The sequence below is a fragment of the Heptranchias perlo genome, chromosome 9, assembly GCF_035084215.1.
Source record: "Heptranchias perlo isolate sHepPer1 chromosome 9, sHepPer1.hap1, whole genome shotgun sequence".
NCBI lineage: Eukaryota > Metazoa > Chordata > Chondrichthyes > Hexanchiformes > Hexanchidae > Heptranchias > Heptranchias perlo.
The window spans coordinates 56,295,849-56,314,986 of NC_090333.1; the positions used below are offsets into that span (position 1 = coordinate 56,295,849).

Consider the following 19,138-nt stretch of genomic DNA (forward strand, 5'->3'; position numbering starts at 1 on the left):
AAACAGGAAATTCCCTTAACTGGAAGCAGCACCCCCACCCCTCCCGTTCCCACTTATTTCAACTTCAAAGATTTAAATAACATGGCCTTCACCAAATATGCAGTGGGAATTTAACATTCCCACTTACCACCTATCCTAGTACCTCTTCCTTCCTGCCACTTGTGCTCTCCCACCAATCGCCTTCTGTCCCAATGTCATTCCTTCCCACCCATCACCCTTTTATTCTCCCTCTTACTGCTCCCTACCCAAGCACCCCAAATACCCAATTCTATCCATGCATTGTCCCCTCCTTCTCCCTCCTACCTCTTCCTTGGCTCAGCACTCTCGTCTGATTCAGAAGGTTGTGGGTTTAAGCCCCACTCCAGAGACTTGAGCACATAATCTAGGCTAATGCTTCTGAGCAGTACTGATGGAGTGCTGCACTGTCGGAGCTGTCTTTCGGATGAGACGTTAAACTGAGGCCCCATCCGTCTTCTCAGGTAGATGTAAAGAATCCCATAGCCCTTTTAGAAGAGCAGGGGAGTTTTTCCAGTGTTCTGGCCAACATTTATCCCTCAACCAACATCACTAAAACAGATCATCTGGTCATTCACCTCATTGGTGTTTTTGGGACTTTACTGTGCACAAATTGGCTGTCACGTTTCTCTACATTACAACAGTGACTACACTTCAAAAGTACTTAATTGGCTGCAAAGCCCTTTAAAACATCCTGACGTCTTGAAAGGTGTAATATAAATGGAAGTTCTTTCTTCTCCTGTCCTAAGCACCCTGTCTACCCATGCCTTCCCATCCCTTAGCTTTCCCTCTTCCTCTAACTAAATACTGCCCCAAACCGCATCTTTACCCAATCAGTAGCCCACATTTACCATCATAAAACGTTTTGTGTGCTCCATGTACATCTCTTCCCCCTACCGACAAGCTCCAACCTGTGACCCACTAGCTTACAACACTACACTGGATCCTTCCTTCACCTAGCACCCCCTTTCCCTCAAGCTTCCATCCTTGCCTGCTCATACCCATTGCTTATGGGGTACACCTCTCCACCAACCATAAGCTGCAGCTCAAAAGGCACCCGCAAGCTACCAGCCTGCACCATTAGCCCCACCACAAATGCCGCATTCCCCAACACACCACTAACCACCTCCCACCCTAAAAGACACAAAAAGAGGAAAGCTGAAAGAAGCATACAACAGTAAAAAAAACTTAAAATAGGGAAACAAGAAAGGAAAAGATGAGACATAAATCAGAAAAGAAGAAAAACAGAAAAAGAACCAGAAGAGATACAATCAGAAAAAGAGAGAAAGGTTGAAGCTGGTAAGAAACAGCACATATCCTCTGTTCTTACTGGGAGTAACTAGGGAGTACCACAGGGATCCACTAGTAATATAGTTCATACACTTTTTTTTGTCACTGAGCAAGACAAAAGAAAGTGCCCTTCACACACTCAGGACAACCCAAAGTACTTCAGAGTCAATGAATTACTTTTTGAAGTGTAGTCACTGTTGTTTTTGTGGGCAAATTGGTAGCACATAAAATAAATGAAAGTAAAGTGGTAAACAAAATGGACCAAGGATACTGTGAATTTAACAGCTACTATCCACTTCATGGTTTCTTACATGATGTGGAGATGCCGGTGATGGACTGGGGTTGACAATTGTAAACAATTTTACAACACCAAGTTATAGTCCAGTAATTTTATTTTAAATTCACAAGCTTTCGGAGGCTTCCTCCTTCGTCAGGTAAATAAACATTTACCTGACGAAGGAGGAAGCCTCAGAAAGCTTGTGAATTTAAAATAAAATTGCTGGACTATAACTTGGTGTTGTAAAATTGTTTACAATGGTTTCTTACACTATTACAAGTATTTCTAGCAAACTTCTGCCACCTACTGTATCCATCATAAATTGCTACAGTGCATGTGGCCAATTTCAGTTCCATCTTATTGTTCATTGACATACAAGACCAAGAAATTGTTGCTCATCAATAAGACTGTCTATGAAAGATTGGTTCACAAATTAATGAAATAAAATGAAACTGGTGATAAAATAAATTTTAGGCCGACCTAAATCTGAACTTTACCTCAACCACCCTTACCGGTTAAGAGTGCTGATCAACTAAAAAATTACTGGGTCAAAGGGGTGCAGAGCAGTGAAGGAAACTGTATAAAATCTTTGCCCCCTCACAGCTGGTTGGATATGGGCACGTTAGTTTTATGAACTATTTCATTTTTTTTTTAAGTGAAACCAAAAACCGACCAAAATCTGGCCCTTCACATTTAACCTGGAGACAGTGATGCAGTCAGGTCAATCTTATAAATGGCTGCTGTTTTTCAATCATTGGGCAACTAGTATAAGTAGGCTTAAGTATCTGTGATTGATAACTCTGGTATTCTGCTCATCAAAAATGAAAATACATATTAAAAAAAAAACTTATCCCATATGTAAATTTTAGAACGTTAAATATTTTTGATCACCATGTTTTAAACTATAGTCCTGTTCGCTATCTAACAATTCCTGCTGGAAAGCTTGTTTGTGGATGTCAGGTGAAGACACGATCAGGCCTGGATGTTTTCTCCACATACACTCAAGTAACCTGCCAACCTTCACAGTCTTGGCTCACACATGAAGAATGCCCACTGGACAAGGTATTGGAATATGACCAGTACCCACAGAACCATACACCAGCAGGACTCAATGTCTTCAGGGGAGAAAAAGGGGAAGAAACTTGACAAAACAAATAAAACACTAAAAGAAATTATATATAAAATGGGACAGAACTCTGACATAAAAAAGTGCAATGGCACTCAATAAGATGATGCTGAAGCAAGAATAAAATTGCAAAATTAAGATTAGGAAATATGACAAAATATCTTGAAATATGGCTTTTTGTTTGGCTTTTGTCACAGTAAACTGCACTCTAATATAATGTAATGTAAACTCCAAACACCTTTTCTCATTCTTATTCATTGGTGACCTAGAGATAATAAACTGTCAACTGCCCACTGTTTGGACTCTGATATAGGTCTCAGAAAAGTTGCAATGATGGCACTACGTTAACTTACAGAACTTCTGAGCTGCCTGTTGCATGGACTGGCCCCAAACATGTGGATGTCGACTTTTGAAGCAGGAATAAACAAACTGTACAGCAGGAATAGCTTTGCGATTGACACCTCCAGAGAGCTTTCCGTTTTTTAAGGAATCCAGTTCCTGTAGAACTACCCATGGAATGACTATAATTGGGAAACCGACACCTGTAATTATAGAAATATAACTGTACAATTGCATATATGCTGTAAGCCATTTAGACAGTACTTAATCATTTAAGCTGCCTTCAGAGAAATTTTCCAGTAATGTCCATATAGTTAAAGATATTCAACGAGAATCACCTATTATTCATATATATTGAGGCCCTAGGGCAGGGAGTCATCAAGGTACTAAGACAATAATCCAAAGATATTACTTCCTAACCTTTACAACTAGTATCATGGGATCTTTGCTGCCTATGATAGTTAGTGGATTTATCAGTTCAACATACTATCAGGATAAACAGCTCTTCCAATAGTGTAGCACCTGCACAAATCTCAAGGGCTGCTCAAAGCTTTCAGGTGGGTTTTGAACCCATAAAAAACTTTGCTATCATAGAATCATAGAAAGTTACGGCGCAGAAGGCCATTCGGCCTATCATGTCCGTGCCGGCTGACAAAGAGCTATCCAGCTTAATCCCATTTTCTAGCACTTGGTCCATAGCCCCTGTAGGTTACAGCACTTCAAGTGCTCATCCAAGTACTATTTAAATGAGTTCAGGGTTTCTGTCTCTACCACCCTTTCAAGCAGTGAGTTCCAGATCCCCACCACCCTCAGTGAAAAAAATTCTCCTCAGCTCCCCTCTAATCCTTCTACCAATTACTTTAAATGTATGTCCCCTAGTCACTGACCCCTCTGCTAAGGGAAATAAGTCCTCCCTATCCATTCTATCTAGTCCAGTCATAATTTTATGTACCTCAATTAAATCTCCCTTCAGCCTCCTTTGTTCCAAAGAAACAATCCCAGCCTATCCAATCTTTTCTCATAGCTAAAATTCTCCAGCACTGGCAACATCCTCATAAATCTCCTATGCGCCCTCTCTAATGCAATCACACCTTTCCTGTATTGTGGTGACCAGAACTGTATGCAGTACTCAAGTTGTGGCCTAACTAGTGTTTTGTACAGTTCTAGCATACCCTCCCTGCTCTTATATGCTATGCCTCAGCTAATAAAGAAAAGTATCCCGTAAGGCTTTTTAACCACCTTATCTACCTGTCCTACCTGCTACATTCAGGGATCTGTGGATATGCACTCCAAAGTCCCTTTGTTCCTCTACACCTCTCAGTATCCTCCCATTTATTATGTACTCCCTTGCCTTGTTTGCCCTCCCCAAATGCATTACCTCACACTTCTCCGGATTGAATTCCATTTGCCACTTTGCTGCCCACTTGACCAGTCCATTGATATCTTGCTGCAGTCTACAGCTTTCCTCCTCACTATCAACCACACGGCCAATTTTTGTATCACATATACAAAGATATATAGATATATAGGCATAGAGGCAACTGTTACTAGCCATGCAAACCAAAATCTAAAATTCAACGATATGCTGTAGAAATAAGTATCATCACTATTTCAATGGAAAAAAAGATAGGTAGATCACTGACACGACCATTACATTTACAAATATACAAACTTTCTTCAACAAATATTGAATTGCTACATGCTCTAAGTAATAATAAAATAACACTTGCTATAGAGTGCAAAGCAAAATTGGGACTGAACAAATGAATCTGTCCATCCATGAGATTCCAAAAGCTGTGTTGTAACCAGTAAAATTGGTATCATCCACCTTTGATTGAAGTACAGCATGAAAATGCTTCAATTTCTGAATTACACTAACCATCTACCATATCCGTGGAAACAAAATTTATAATTTTAAACAAAATACAAATTTTATCAAGATCAAATCTTGATGTTTCATCTGAAGAGCTGCTAACCATTTTTAATAAAAATATTTGCAGTTCTGTTGATCTGAATGATAACAAAACATTTTCATTCATTTTCACAATGAACCTATATTCACATACCTGACACTCCATGGTCCTTTAAATTCATGATAAAGTTAAGGTGACTGATAAAGATGTTGGTATCCAGCACAAGGAGAATGTCAGACTCGGAAGTGGCTTGAGCTGGACAATGAAAAATTTGAACAAAATAACAGAAAATTAAGTGTTATACCTCAGAGTCTGAAGTGGAGTACAACAGTTATAGTATTTATGTATTTTTATCTCAATCCCCATTTTCCTTTTCTTTATATCCTCCTAGATTGTAGACCCTAGATAGGAGCTGAGAAGACAAACAATTGTTACTGTGGAAATCTCTACCAATACTGCCCTGCAACCAGCCAATGTGGGGATGAAGTTCCACCCAAGGTAGACCCATTACCAGGCATAACACTACATGATTGACAGAATTCTCAGTACATGTGCAATTAAAACTTCGGCAATTACCACAAAAACATTTTTTTTTTAGATCAATGAAATTTTCAATCAATGCAACTCTCAACAATGTGACTACAAGTGAACATTAGGAATTGGACTGTGCATGCCCAGATCTGGTGAACATAATTTCTTGAAAACCACTGCATGCATATAAGCTGATAGACTTTATATTCTTCACTTTTATCAATTGGGCCAATTATAATTCTCAACTGCAAATCTCATCCACGAAAACAAATTCTCAGCAAACATTCCTGCTGCTTTTGGTGCAGTGAGGTTCAAAATGGGTTCATGCTTAAAGGCACTGGAGAATGTTCCGTCAACTGTTACGAGGCTGGAATTTTTCTTTGAATTTGTTGAAGGGAAAAGGTCAGTTAAAAAAAATACATGGATATTTAGAAGAAAGAAGAATGTCATTTATATAGACATTATCCCAGGTGAAGGTGAGGAATGAAAGAAAGAGGTGAAGGAAATTAATTGCCCCCCAAAAATGTAACTTACATGAGAATAGTATTTTTATTTCCTGTGGTGGGTCTATCTCCATGCTAGTCAGCTCTCCATAGCTCTGTCCCAATTCCACCTCCAAGACCTTTTCATACCGAGCTGTTTGCAGTTCTTCTACTATCTCCATCTTTAGAGGAAAATAATCTTTTAGTGTTGTAGTGTAATGTGAAACCAGGCTAAAATTTATATAAAAACCATAAGCTTACATGTCCTTTTGTAAAACTTCAATTATTAAAATAGGGAACACCTACTATTTTTAGTTTGAAAATATATGTTTTGAAGTTATATACACAACATTACAACTTATAAAATAAATCCATGGTCTAAAGATTTGTTACTCAGTTTCAGTCAATTTTGAACAGAAAACCTAGAAAATGCACCAAACTCACGCAGATAGTGATAGTGGGGCAATACATCTTCTGATTCTACATTCTTAATAGGGAAAAGGATGCATTGCTTTCCAGAGTGGCAGCAAGGTGTTCAGCAGGCAGTGTTCTCTGAGATTCCAAGCTGATTAAATGCAGCTGAGGTGGGAATTCTTGGCGTGAAGACCATTAGTGAATGTATTTACCTCAGATTGCAATCACTGATGCTTTAGCTAGAACCTAATACACGTGCCACTTGCTTAAACTCAAAATATTATTATACGGCCCTGCAATCTAATACTCAATTTTCTTCCTACATCAAAAGATCACAAAGGAAGCCATTAGACTTGTTTGTTCATAGCCAGAATTCATATAGTTAAATGTTTATGTTTCAGCAGGAATGTTGGTCCACTAGAAAAATGCAATCAAAATACTATACATGGTGTTATTGAACAACTGGATAATTTTGCATTGCAACAGCTTTTAGAATCACAGAAGTTGCTCCACCTGAAAAATTGTAATCTGAAATGTAGATGTAGTTTAAAATCAAAGCAGAGGATGTTTGAACACTATCATAATGTTAAGTTTCACAGGTGTACTTTTTGGAAACAGCAGTGGAGGGAATCACAAGTCAAAATGATTCAAACAAGAAGTTCTGTTATTCTAAAAAAAAATCCACTTAAAACAAGGAGAATGAAAATTAGGGAACTTACTTTCCACGTCTTTTTGAACAAATAATAGCTGAAATACATTGAAAATTTAACTAGTTTATCTTCAAGTTCATCATGAAAATGATAGTTAGATCTGCTAACTGAAGACCTCTTCCTTCTGTGGCACCACAAATGGTACAAGCATTTCCAAGACCGAGTGCCTTGGACAGAGCTGCTGTCCACAGCCACATCTTATTGGGTGAGGAAGGGTGTCAAGCCAGGTCACAGTACATGGAATACATCAAGGGATTCTTTCAGAACAATTTAAAACAATGTGATACCAAAGCTAAAAGTTATTTTGCTCCTTTTCATGGAATAATTTTGCTCTTGTGAATTTGAAATCTACTTTCTTCTAAACAAAAATTGGATTGAGAAATTTTATCAGACAAATTTGTAACCCCTCAATTTTCAGGGAACTGTTTTTTTATATAAATTAAATCATAATGTGTAGATTATGCTGTAATTTTACACTACTGACATCATTGTACTGTCGCACCAACCTGTTTATTGCTGACCGTCTCAACTATGCAGTCTACTAACTTAGCCATATCAGTTACCTCTGGTGAGTAATTGAGGGTGAAAGGAAGATGATACCTTGGATATATTGTCCAAATGAAAAAACTTTAAATACTGTTACCTTCATTAATGTTCACATTAACATTGGACATTCGATAATTAATTGGACTTGTGTAATTACTTTGGACACTATATACTACATATATAAAAATATTGTATTGAAGCTTCAGAATTAAAATGCAGAATTCAGAACATTCTCAATATTCTAACTGTAACAATAGGGTTCCTAGGGAACTTCAAATCATCACTAATTCACACTAAGTAACTATTGATCTCTACCCACTAACAAATTCGGATCCATTCAAAACCAGAATCTGTCTGAACACATACTGAGAAATGGGTTTCATTGCAAAACAGACTCAGAGATATTAAAGGAACAAAGCCAGCTAAAAACTGGCTGGTGCTGCTTTTCTTATGCAGAAGTGGCATAATATTAAATCAAGACTGAACTCGGACATAGTTGGATTTGATTTAGTTGAAACATAGCTCTTGATTAGCAGCCGTAACATGCAAAATTAAGCTAGATATGGACACTCAGGCTGATCAAAGTTGAAGTAGGAGAGTGTAAATAGGATACAAGCACTTTCAAATAAATTCATCTGATGTGAAAAATAGTTTCAACAATATCATTTGGGGTCAAACCTTTTTTTTTGCTCTCCCTGTGTATCAAGTCTTCTCCCCTCTCTGCTGAGATACAATCAGTAGATATCAACTACTGCAGGAGTTTCCAAGCTGTTTGTTTTTGTGTGTTGCATAGGTGTGTATGGAGTCTCAAGGGCTATGCGTAAAGTTTAAATTTATGTTCCATTAATTTGTATATATCTCATGTTGCTGATACCAACAGATCTTGGTGCCCTGCTTTGGATTTATTTACCAATGAGACAGCAGCATTAAAAAATTATCTCCCCAAATCTTCTGGGCAACATGGATGCAAGAGCTGAATGCCAGAGGAAATAATTGTAGCTGTAATCGATATCAAGGTAGCATTTGACCGAGTATGGCATCAAGAAGCCCTAGCAAATCTGAGTTCAGTGGGGTCAAAGGGCAAACCCTCCAGTGGCTGGAGTCATACCTACCACAAAAGACATTTTTTCATATTATCTAGAGAGGGGCACTCTATATGAAGAGTGCAAGTTCCACCTACAATTTTCTTCTGCATTATATTAACACCACATTTCTTCTAGCTATTAAATATCTCTATTGCCTAGTAATTTATTAGAAAACATTTGAAATGATCAGTTCTGAAAGTTTGAATCACGGTAGCTCTTATCCATATTTACTGGACCTAAAACCAGTCAACGCATCTTGTAAAGCAGTGTCACCTACTCTAACGAAAAGAGGTATGGACTATTGCTGTTCGGGGTTTAAAATGTGAAAAAAGGTTAATTTTTGGACAGGCAAACATCTGAAGCAATGGGTGAAAATCACTGACTGTCCTTGCGGACTTGTGGGGTGTGGGTTCCTCTTTTAACATTGGGGGGTGGAGAAGTGGAAACAGACCAAAATGATTGGCTTGATAGGATTGTTAAAATCATAATTGTAAGATCATATTATTGATGTTTTGTTACAATCCTCTAAAAATACAGGGGCTTTACTGGGATCAGCGATAAAAGGAGAAAGAGAGAGCGAGCTGAGCGTGGGATCAGCGATAAAAGGAGGAGAGAGGAGAGAGCGAGCGGAGCGCGGGGTCAGCGATAAAAGGAGGAGAGGAGAGAGCGAGCGGAGCGCGGGGTCAGCGATAAAAGGAGGAGAGAGCGAGCGGAGCGCGGGGTCAGCGATAAAAGGAGGAGAGAGGAGAGAGCGAGCGGAGCGCGGGGTCAGCGATAAAAGGAGGAGAGAGCGAGCGGAGCGCGGGGTCAGCGATAAAAGGAGGAGAGGAGAGAGCGAGCGGAGCGCGGGGTCAGCGATAAAAGGAGGAGAGTGGAGCACGGGATCAGCGATAAAAGGAGGAGAGAGCGAGCGGAGCGCGGGGTCAGCGATAAAAGGAGAGTGGAGCACGGGATCAGCGATAAAAGGAGAGAGCGAGCGGAGCGCGGGGTCAGCGATAAAAGGAGAGTGGAGCACGGGATCAGCGATAAAAGGAGAGAGCGAGCGGAGCGCGGGGTCAGCGATAAAAGGAGAGTGGAGCACGGGATCAGCGATAAAAGGAGGAGAGAGAGGAGAGAGCGAGCGGAGCGCGGGGTCAGCGATAAAAGGAGGAGAGTGGAGCACGGGATCAGCGATAAAAGGAGGAGAGTGGAGCAAGGGATCAGCGATAAAAGGAGGAGAGTGGAGCACGGGATCAGCGATAAAAGGAGGAGAGAGCGAACGGAGGGCGGGGTCAGCGATAAAAGGAGAGTGGAGCACGGGATCAGCGATAAAAGGAGGAGAGAGCGAGCGGAGGGCGGGGTCAGCGATAAAAGGAGGAGAGAGCGAGCGGAGCGCGGGGTCAGCGATAAAGGGAGAGAGAGGAGAGAGCGAGCGGAGCGCGGGGTCAGCGATAAAAGGAGAAAGAGAGAGAGCGAGCGGAGCGCGGGGTCAGCGATAAAAGGAGGAGAGAGCGGAGCGCGGGGTCAGCGATAAAAGGAGGAGAGAGCGGAGCGCGGGGTCAGCGATAAAAGGAGGAGAGAGCGGAGCGCGGGGTCAGCGATAAAAGGAGGAGAGAGCGGAGCGCGGGGTCAGCGATAAAAGGAGGAGAGAGCGGAGCGCGGGGTCAGCGATAAAAGGAGGAGAGAGCGGAGCGCGGGGTCAGCGATAAAAGGAGGAGAGTGTAGCACGGGGTCAGCGATGAAAGGAGGAGAGAGAGGAGAGAATGTAGCGCGGGGTCAGCGATGAAAGGAGGAGAGAGAGGAGAGAATGTAGCGAGGGATCAGTGATAAAAGGAGGAGAGAGAGAGCGGAGCGCGGGGTCAGCGATAAAAGGAGGAGAGAGAGAGAGGAGAGAATGTAGCGCGGGGTCAGCGATAAAAGGAGGAGAGAGAGAGCGGAGCGCGGGGTCAGCGATAAAAGGAGGAGAGAGAGGAGAGAATGTAGCGCGGGATCAGCGATAAAAGGAGGAGAGGGAGGAGAGAATGTAGCGCGGGGTCAGCGATAAAAGGAGGAGAGGGAGGAGAGAATGTTGCGCGGGATCAGCGATAAAAGGAGGAGAGGGAGGAGAGAATGTAGCGCGGGATCAGCGATAAAAGGAGGAGAGGGAGGAGAGAATGTAGCGCGGGATCAGCGATAAAAGGAGGAGAGAGAGAGAGGAGAGAATGTAGCGCGGGGTCAGCGATAAAAGGAGGAGAGAGAGAGAGGAGAGAATGTAGCGCGGGATCAGTGATAAAAGGAGGAGAGAGAGAGAGGAGAGAATGTAGCGCGGGGTCAGCGATAAAAGGAGGAGAGAGAGAGAGGAGAGAATGTAGCGCGGGGTCAGCGATTAAAGGAGGAGAGAGAGAGAGGAGAGAATGTAGCGCGGGGTCAGCGATAAAAGGAGGAGAGAGAGAGGAGAGAATGTAGCGCGGGATCAGCGATTAAAGGGGGAGAGAGAGAGGAGAGAGTGTAGCGCGGGATCAGCGATAAAAGGAGGAGAGAGAGAGGAGAGAATGTAGCGCGGGATCAGCGATTAAAGGGGGAGAGAGAGAGGAGAGAGTGTAGCGCGGGATCAGCGATTAAAGGGGGAGAGAGAGAGGAGAGAATGTAGCGCGGGATCAGCGATTAAAGGAGGAGAGAGAGAGGAGAGAATGTAGCGCGGGATCAGCGATAAAAGGAGGAGAGAGAGAGAGAGAGAGAGCGAATGTAGCACGGGATCAGCGATAAAAGGAGGAGAGAGAGAGAGAGAGAGAGAGAGAGAGAAGCGAATGTAGCACGGGATCAGCGATAAAAGGAGGAGAGAGAGAGAGAGAGAGAGAGAGAGAAGCGAATGTAGCACGGGATCAGCGATAAAAGGAGGAGAGAGAGAGAGAGAGAGAAGCGAATGTAGCGCGGGATCAGCGATAAAAGGAGGAGAGAGAGAGAGAGAGAAGCGAATGTAGCACGGGATCAGCGATAAAAGGAGGAGAGAGAGAGAGAGAGAGAGAGAGAGAGAAGCGAATGTAGCACGGGATCAGCGATAAAAGGAGGAGAGAGAGAGAGAGAGAGAGAGAGAGAAGCGAATGTAGCACGGGATCAGCGATAAAAGGAGGAGAGAGAGAGAGAGAGAGAAGCGAATGTAGCGCGGGATCAGCGATAAAAGGAGGAGAGAGAGAGAGAGAGAAGCGAATGTAGCACGGGATCAGCGATAAAAGGAGGAGAGAGAGAGAGAAGCGAATGTAGCGCGGGATCAGCGATAAAAGGAGGAGAGAGAGAGAAGCGAATGTAGCACGGGATCAGCGATAAAAGGAGGAGAGAGAGAGAGAGAGAAGCGAATGTAGCACGGGATCAGCGATAAAAGGAGGAGAGAGAGAGAGAAGCGAATGTAGCGCGGGATCAGCGATAAAAGGAGGAGAGAGAGAGAGAGAAGCGAATGTAGCACGGGATCAGCGATAAAAGGAGGAGAGAGAGAGAGAGAAGCGAATGTAGCACGGGATCAGCGATAAAAGGAGGAGAGAGAGAGAGAAGCGAATGTAGCGCGGGATCAGCGATAAAAGGAGGAGAGAGAGAGAGAGAGAGAAGCGAATGTAGCGCGGGATCAGCGATAAAAGGAGGAGAGAGAGAGAGAGAGAGAGAGAAGCGAATGTAGCGCGGGATCAGCGATAAAAGGAGGAGAGAGAGTGAGAGAGAAGCGAATGTAGCACGGGATCAGCGATAAAAGGAGGAGAGAGAGAGAGAGAAGCGAATGTTGCGCGGGATCAGCGATAAAAGGAGAGAGAGAGAGAAGCGAATGTAGCACGGGATCAGCGATAAAAGGAGGAGAGAGAGGAGAGAGCGAGCGGAGCGCGGGGTCAGCGATAAAAGGAGAGGAGAGGAGAGAGCGAGCGGAGCACGGGGTCAGTGATAAAAGGAGAGAGAGGAGAGAGCGAGCGGAGCGCGGGGTCAGCGATAAAAGGAGGAGAGAGAAGCACGGGATCAGCGATAAAAGGAGGAGAGGAGAGAGCGAGCGGAGCGCGGGGGTCAGCGACAAAAGGAGAGAGAGGAGAGAGCGAGCGGAGCGCGGGGTCAGCGATAAGAGGAGGAGAGAGAAGCACGGGATCAGCGATAAAAGGAGGAGAGAGCGAGCGGAGCGTGGGGTCAGCGATAAAAGGAGAGGAGAGAGCAGAGCACGGGATCAATGATAAGAGGAGAGTGGAGCACAGGATCAACAATAAGAGGAGAGAGAGTGGAGCACAGGATCAACAATAAGAGGAGAGAGAGCGGAACGTGGAATCATAGATGAAAGGAGTGAGAGGTGAGAGCATGGAGCGCGGGATCAACGATACAGAGTTCGGGGCTTCAAGCAGCGAGGTAAGAAAATCAAGAGTGACGTCAGCACAAGGGAAGGAGCTGTTTGGCTGCTAGCTAGTGAGGTTTTCTTTACCAGTGAGTGTCTTTTTTTTTTAAGTCTTTAGTTTATTTCCAGTTGAGTTTAGTTAATCTAATAAATCAAGGCATGGCAGGGCAGCTCACACCCATGGAATGCGCATCCTGTGTCATGTGGGAACTCCAGGACGCTTCCTGTGTTATGAACAATCACAGATGCAAGTAGCAGTCACAACAAGGTAGATGAATTGACGGCACAAATAGAAGTAAATGGGTATGATCTAATTGCCACTATGGAGATGTGGCTGCAGGGTGACCAAGGCTGGGAACTGAATATTCAAGGATATTCGACATTTAGGAAGGACAAGCAAAAAGGAAAAGGAGGTGGGGTAGCGCTCTTAATAAAGAATGAGATCAGTACAATAGTGAGAAAGGATTTTGGCTCAGAAGATCAAGATGTAGAATCAGTTTGGATGGAGCTAAGAAACAGCAAGGGACAGAAAACATTGATGGGAGTTGTTTATAGGCCACCAAACTGTAGTGGTAATGTAGGGCACAGTATAAAGCAAGAAATTAGAAGTGCATGTAACAAGGGGTTTACAGTATTCATGGGGGACTTTAATCTACATATAGATTGGGCAAACCAAATTAGCATTAATACTGTGGAGAACTGAGCTGCCCTGCCATGCCTCGATCGATTCCTGGAATGTATACAAAATGGTTTTCTAGATCAGTATGCTGAGCAACCAACTAGGGAACAGGCTATTTTAGATCTAGTATTGTGCAATGAGAAAGGGTTAATTAATAATCTTGTTGTAAAGAAGCCCTTAGGGAAGAGTGACCATAATATGACAGAATTCTTCATTAAGTTTGAAAGTGATGTAGTTCAATCCGAAACCAGGGTCTTAAATCTAAACAAAGGAAACTATGAAGATACGAGGCGCAAGTTGGCTATGGTTGATTGGGGAACTACATTAAAAGGTGTGACGGTAGACAGGCAATGGCTAACATTAAAAAAATTAATACATAATTTGCAACAAATATATATTCCTTTAAGGCATAAAACCCCAACAGGAAAAGTGGTCCTGCCATTGCTAACAAGAGAGTTGCCAGAAAAAGCAGTAAGCCTGAGGATTGGGAGCATTTTAGAATTCAGCAAAGGAGGACCAAGAAATTGATAAAGAAAGGGAAAATAGAATATGAGAGTATGTAAAAAGGAAAAGATTGGCAAAGGCAAATGTGGGTCCATTACAGACAGAGACGGGAGAATTTATAATGGAGAATAAGGAAACAGCAGAGAAACTAAACAAATACTTTGTGTCCGTCTTCACAGAAGACACAAAAAACCTCCCAGAAACACTAGAGAATCAAGGGTCTGGCGAGAATGAGGAATTGAAAGAAATTAGTATTAGTAAAAAAATAGTACTAGAGAAATTAATGGGACTGAAAGTCGATTAATCCTAAGGACCTGATGATCTACATCCCAGGGTTTTGAAAGAGGTGGCTATAGAGATAGTGGATGCATTGGTTGTCATCTTCCAAAATTCTACAGATTCTGGAATGGTTCCTGCAGATTGGAGTGTAGTAAATGTTACCCCACTATTTAAGAAAGGAGGGAGAGAGAAAACAGGGAACTACAGACCTATTATCCTGACATCAGTAGTTGGGAAAATGCTCGAATCTATTATAAAGGATGTGATAACAGGACACTTAGAAAATAATAATAAGATTTGGTAGAGTCAACATGGATTTATGAAAGGGATATCATGTTTGACAAACCTATTGGAGTTCTTTGAGGATGTAACTAGTAGAATAGATAAGGGGGAACCAGTGGATGTGGTGTATTTGGATTTTCAGAAGGCTTTCGATAAGGTCCCACACAGGAGGTTGGTGAACAAAGTTAGAGCACTTGGAACTGGGGGTAATATACTGGCATGGATTGAGAATTGGTTAACAGACAGAAAACAGAGAGTAGGAATAAACGGGTCTTTTTCAGGTTGGCAGACTGTGGCTAGTGGGGTACCGCAGGGATCGGTGCTTGGGCCCCAGCTATTCACGATCTATATCAATGATTTGGATGAGGGGACCAAATGTAATATTTCCATGTTTGCTGACGACACAAAACTAGGTGGGAAAGTGAGTTGTGAGGAGAATGCAAAGAGGCTTCAAAGGTATAGACAGACCAAGTGAGTGGGCAAGAACATGGCAGATGGAATATAATGTGGAAAAATGTGAAGTTATCTACTTTGGTAGGAAAAACAGAAATGCAGAGTATTTTTTTTAAATGGTGAGAGATTGGGAAATGTTGATGTTGAAAGGGATATGGGTGTCCTTGTACATGAGTCACTGAAAGCTAACATGCAGTTGCAGCAAGAAATTAGGAAGGCAAATGGTATGTTGGCCTTTATTACAAGAGGATTTGAGTATAGGAGTAAAGATGTCTTACTGTAATTATATAGGGCCTTGGTGAGACTGCACCTGGCGTATGGTGTACAATTTTAGTCTCCTTACCTAAGAAAGGATATACTTGCCAATGAGGGAGTGCAACGAAGGTTCACCAGACTGATTCCTGGGATGGTGGGATTGTCGTACGAGGAGAGATTGAGTAGACTAAGCCTGTATTCTCTAGAGTTTAGAAGAACGAGAGGTGATCTCATTGAAGCATACAAAATTCTTACAGGGCTTGACTGGGTAGATGCAGGGAGGATGTTTCCCTGGCTGGGGAGTCTAGAACCAGGGGTCACAGTCTCAGAATAAAGGGTAGGCCATTTAGGATTGAGATGAGGAGAAATTTCTTCACTCAAAAGGGTGGTGAATATTTGGAATTCTCTACCCCAGACGGCTGTGGAGGCTCAATCATTGAGTACATTCAAAACAGAGATCGATAGATTTCTAGATATTAAAGGAATCAAGGGATATGGGGACAGTGCAGGAAAATGGCGTTGAGGTAGAAGATCAGCCATGATCTTGTTGAATGGCGGATCAGGCGCGAGGGGCCGGATGGCCTACTCCTGCTCCTATTCCTTATGTTCTTATAAATATTACCACGGTATTTATAGGTCAGTTATATACTACATAGTTTGTATCTGTTCAAAGCACTGTCAGCTTTGCATCAACACAAACTATGCAGTGTAATTCAGATGTGAAAGTCCAAAGCAAACCTAAACAAAAGATGTAAACCACCTCCAGGAAGCAGTTTCAGTGCAGCCCAGTGCGAAGGCAAGTTTAAAAAGTGGCCCCTGCAACAGAAACATCGAACAACCAGTTTAACTTGAATCTACCGATCCTGTGTTGCCCTATACAGTCCAAGACTGATACCTGTAGTACAACACCTTAAATTATCATTGTTCTTCTGTAGTTTGATTACATTAGGCACTTAACTAAAATCATTTTCTATGTAATGTACCTAAAATTTAGTGATTTGATCACATAAGACTTTGAGATCAACTGCTATACCAATAATATAAATTTGAACAATATCTTGCATTAGCACAGTTGTGTTTATTATTGATTCCATTGGTTTTGCCAAACCTCAAATACCTGCAGCCATGCCAAACATTGACTTGTTTATCAACACAACACTCACCTTTTGATCAGTATCCATATCCACATGATCTGGTAAAGTGGTAGAGACACTCACTCTTTGAGAATCCTTAAAGGATTAAAACATAGCAGAAATAGGGTTACCTGGCATGCTATTAATCAATGGCAAAATGGCCTTTGATTTAAGCTGCCATTTACATAATAAAATATTCCTGTAACTAAGTTCACACGTAATTATTTTAATAATTTATCCTTCTGCAATAACTAGATACAAAAGCAATATATTTCAACCTTAGCCAAATATCCAACTTTAATAAAATTATGCTGCTCCATAAGATCATAACTTCTTATACAATGTACTCTATGAGTTCAAGAGAGTTGCACAGCTACAGAGAATTGTCCAGAGTTTTAAAATTTCTTTAAAAATTTACTGTGGCCACTCTGGGCATCAAAATGATGAAAGAACTGATTGTCAAACTAGTACTGTCAAATTTGTACAACAGGTCAGCATTGAACCGAGGTCAACATCAGTCATTTATATTGAATCACAGTGACCTTTCAATTACTTCCAGTGATGGAGATTTAAAAGAATAAATACGAATGTCCTTAACAAAAAAAAGGCTGCAAAAGAACCATTAGACTCTAATGATCTTTTAAGAGCTGCTTTTTGTTAGGTGCTTTTACTTCTTGTGTGCAGCACCACTGAGGATTACTGTAATTTGCCAATATAAATACTGTGGCTCAAGTTGCTGCTAAATTTGGATGCACTGCAGCGCTGATCGATTTTACTCATTTAAAAACGAATATTGACAGAAATGAGCATTAGCTTCTGTCAGATAAGCAAGTCTATCTCTAATTGTGGACATAAGAAAATAAACTTCCATTACCGGCTGTTGTGGGGACAACTCATGATCCTGATGTATCAAAGTAGATTTTGTAGCATTGTTGGAAGATTTACACATCGACTGATTAGCACTTGAAGTTAGTAACTTTTTAGAAACAGTCTGTGATAAGGCATCTGTAACATAGACCTTTTTAAGAATTTTAAAACTATGAAACTTTTTAGCTTGTTTTGGGGTTTCAAATTGCAAAGCGTTTTCAGAGCTTCTTGACGATAATGTTGATACATCAGTTCTTTCAAAGAGTCTAGACTGCTGAGGTAAGTTTGAATCCATGGCTTGAACTTGATGTTTTTGTGGATATCCCAACACCCCTTTTCCTTCATGAACCAATTTGGTGCTTCCAGAATCACCACAGGACCGTAATGCCTGTTTGTACTCTCTACTGAACGTTTTTGAGGTTGTTGGTTCCTCAGAAAATATGCTCGTTTTTTCAATCTCTAAGGATTTGAAATAATCACTGGATTTTCCTGAGATTTTGGACAAGTGAGAAGACGCTCTTACAACGCTGGCCTCGTCTCTGGCCAGTTCCGATCTTTTAGATTTCTTTCTGAGTCCTCTCAGGCAATTAGATATTTTATTGCACTTCTCCCAAAAACCAGCTTCCAGGATTTTCGATCCTTCACTAGTATTTCCTGTATTTTTGACAGCTTTCAGAGGTGCGTTGGTTACTTTCCACACATCAAATGGTCTTCCAGAGATATCAGGCTCTTCGTGTAGTTTCATAAAGATGTTAGATTTTTTCTTGGAGCTATCTAATTCTTCAAAGTTTCTTAGAACTTTTCCTAAATCTTTACAGTCTTGCATTATACCTGAATGATTAGATTCCCTTTGCAGCGCTGGTGAAGCTTTTGTTTGTTTTTGACTTTCAATTTCTTTATAAAAATGTCGAATTTCATCATATGAAACAGTGAGTTTGCTCGTTCGCTGTGCAGATTTTAACGTAGAAGACTCATTTCTGTCTTTCTCACAATGTTCTCCCCTAGCCCCTTGCAACAAATATGTTTTGCTAAAATAGTCTTTAAAATCGGCTTGCAAGCATTCAAATGAAGGGCCACTTATTTTTGCCTTCAACACCTCAAGATCTGCTTCCTCTGTTGATGGCTTTGCTTTGGGTTTAAGTATATGTTTGCAAAATTCAGAAGACTTACATTTTTTACAGCACTGCAATTCACTAGGACTATCCCTTGAGCCATGTGAATCAGGTGCCTGTTTTGTAGTTGCCGGACTTTGGTGCTTTTCTCTTCTATTTTCTTCTCGTGAATGCTTCCTGTGCTTCTTCTTTCGCTTTGATTTACATCCGATCTTTTCAGGATATGTGGAGGATGTTGCCACTAAAGAAACAGTACCTTGAGCAGGAGGACATTTACATTTCTCCAATCTGACTTTATGCTTTTCCTTTGAATGTGATGCTCTAGGTAAAGAAAAAAAAAATGTAAAGACCCTAACCTCCACTCCTCCTCAGCCACTTCCCGATGCTCCTCTCATTGTGCTGGATTCCCAGCACTGAGCTGACCAACAGCATGGTATGTTTGCAAACACATGAAAATGATTATATTATGCGAGTATACAGTATTAACTCCTTAATGCTGTAACAAACTAAAAGCTTGTTTTTAACCTTAGTGGT

The 19,138-nt window shown here is 41.7% G+C and overlaps 1 protein-coding gene across 4 annotated transcripts in view; it reads right to left on the minus strand.

Moving 5' to 3' along the window:
- swt1 (SWT1 RNA endoribonuclease homolog) overlaps nt 1–19,138 on the minus strand; it is a 120,437-nt gene that overhangs the window by 85,775 nt on the left and 15,524 nt on the right. For 3 of the 4 annotated variants that reach the window (XM_067990496.1, XM_067990495.1, XM_067990498.1), the window contains exons 5-9: nt 17,500–18,925; nt 16,656–16,721; nt 6,026–6,155; nt 5,114–5,215; nt 3,062–3,250 (exon numbers count right to left, since the gene is read on the minus strand). In XM_067990496.1, the coding sequence (XP_067846597.1) occupies nt 3,062–3,250; nt 5,114–5,215; nt 6,026–6,155; nt 16,656–16,721; nt 17,500–18,925 (1,913 nt within the window). The remainder of the gene's footprint in view (nt 1–3,061; nt 3,251–5,113; nt 5,216–6,025; nt 6,156–16,655; nt 16,722–17,499; nt 18,926–19,138) is intronic. The other variant, XM_067990497.1, reaches the window with a different exon arrangement.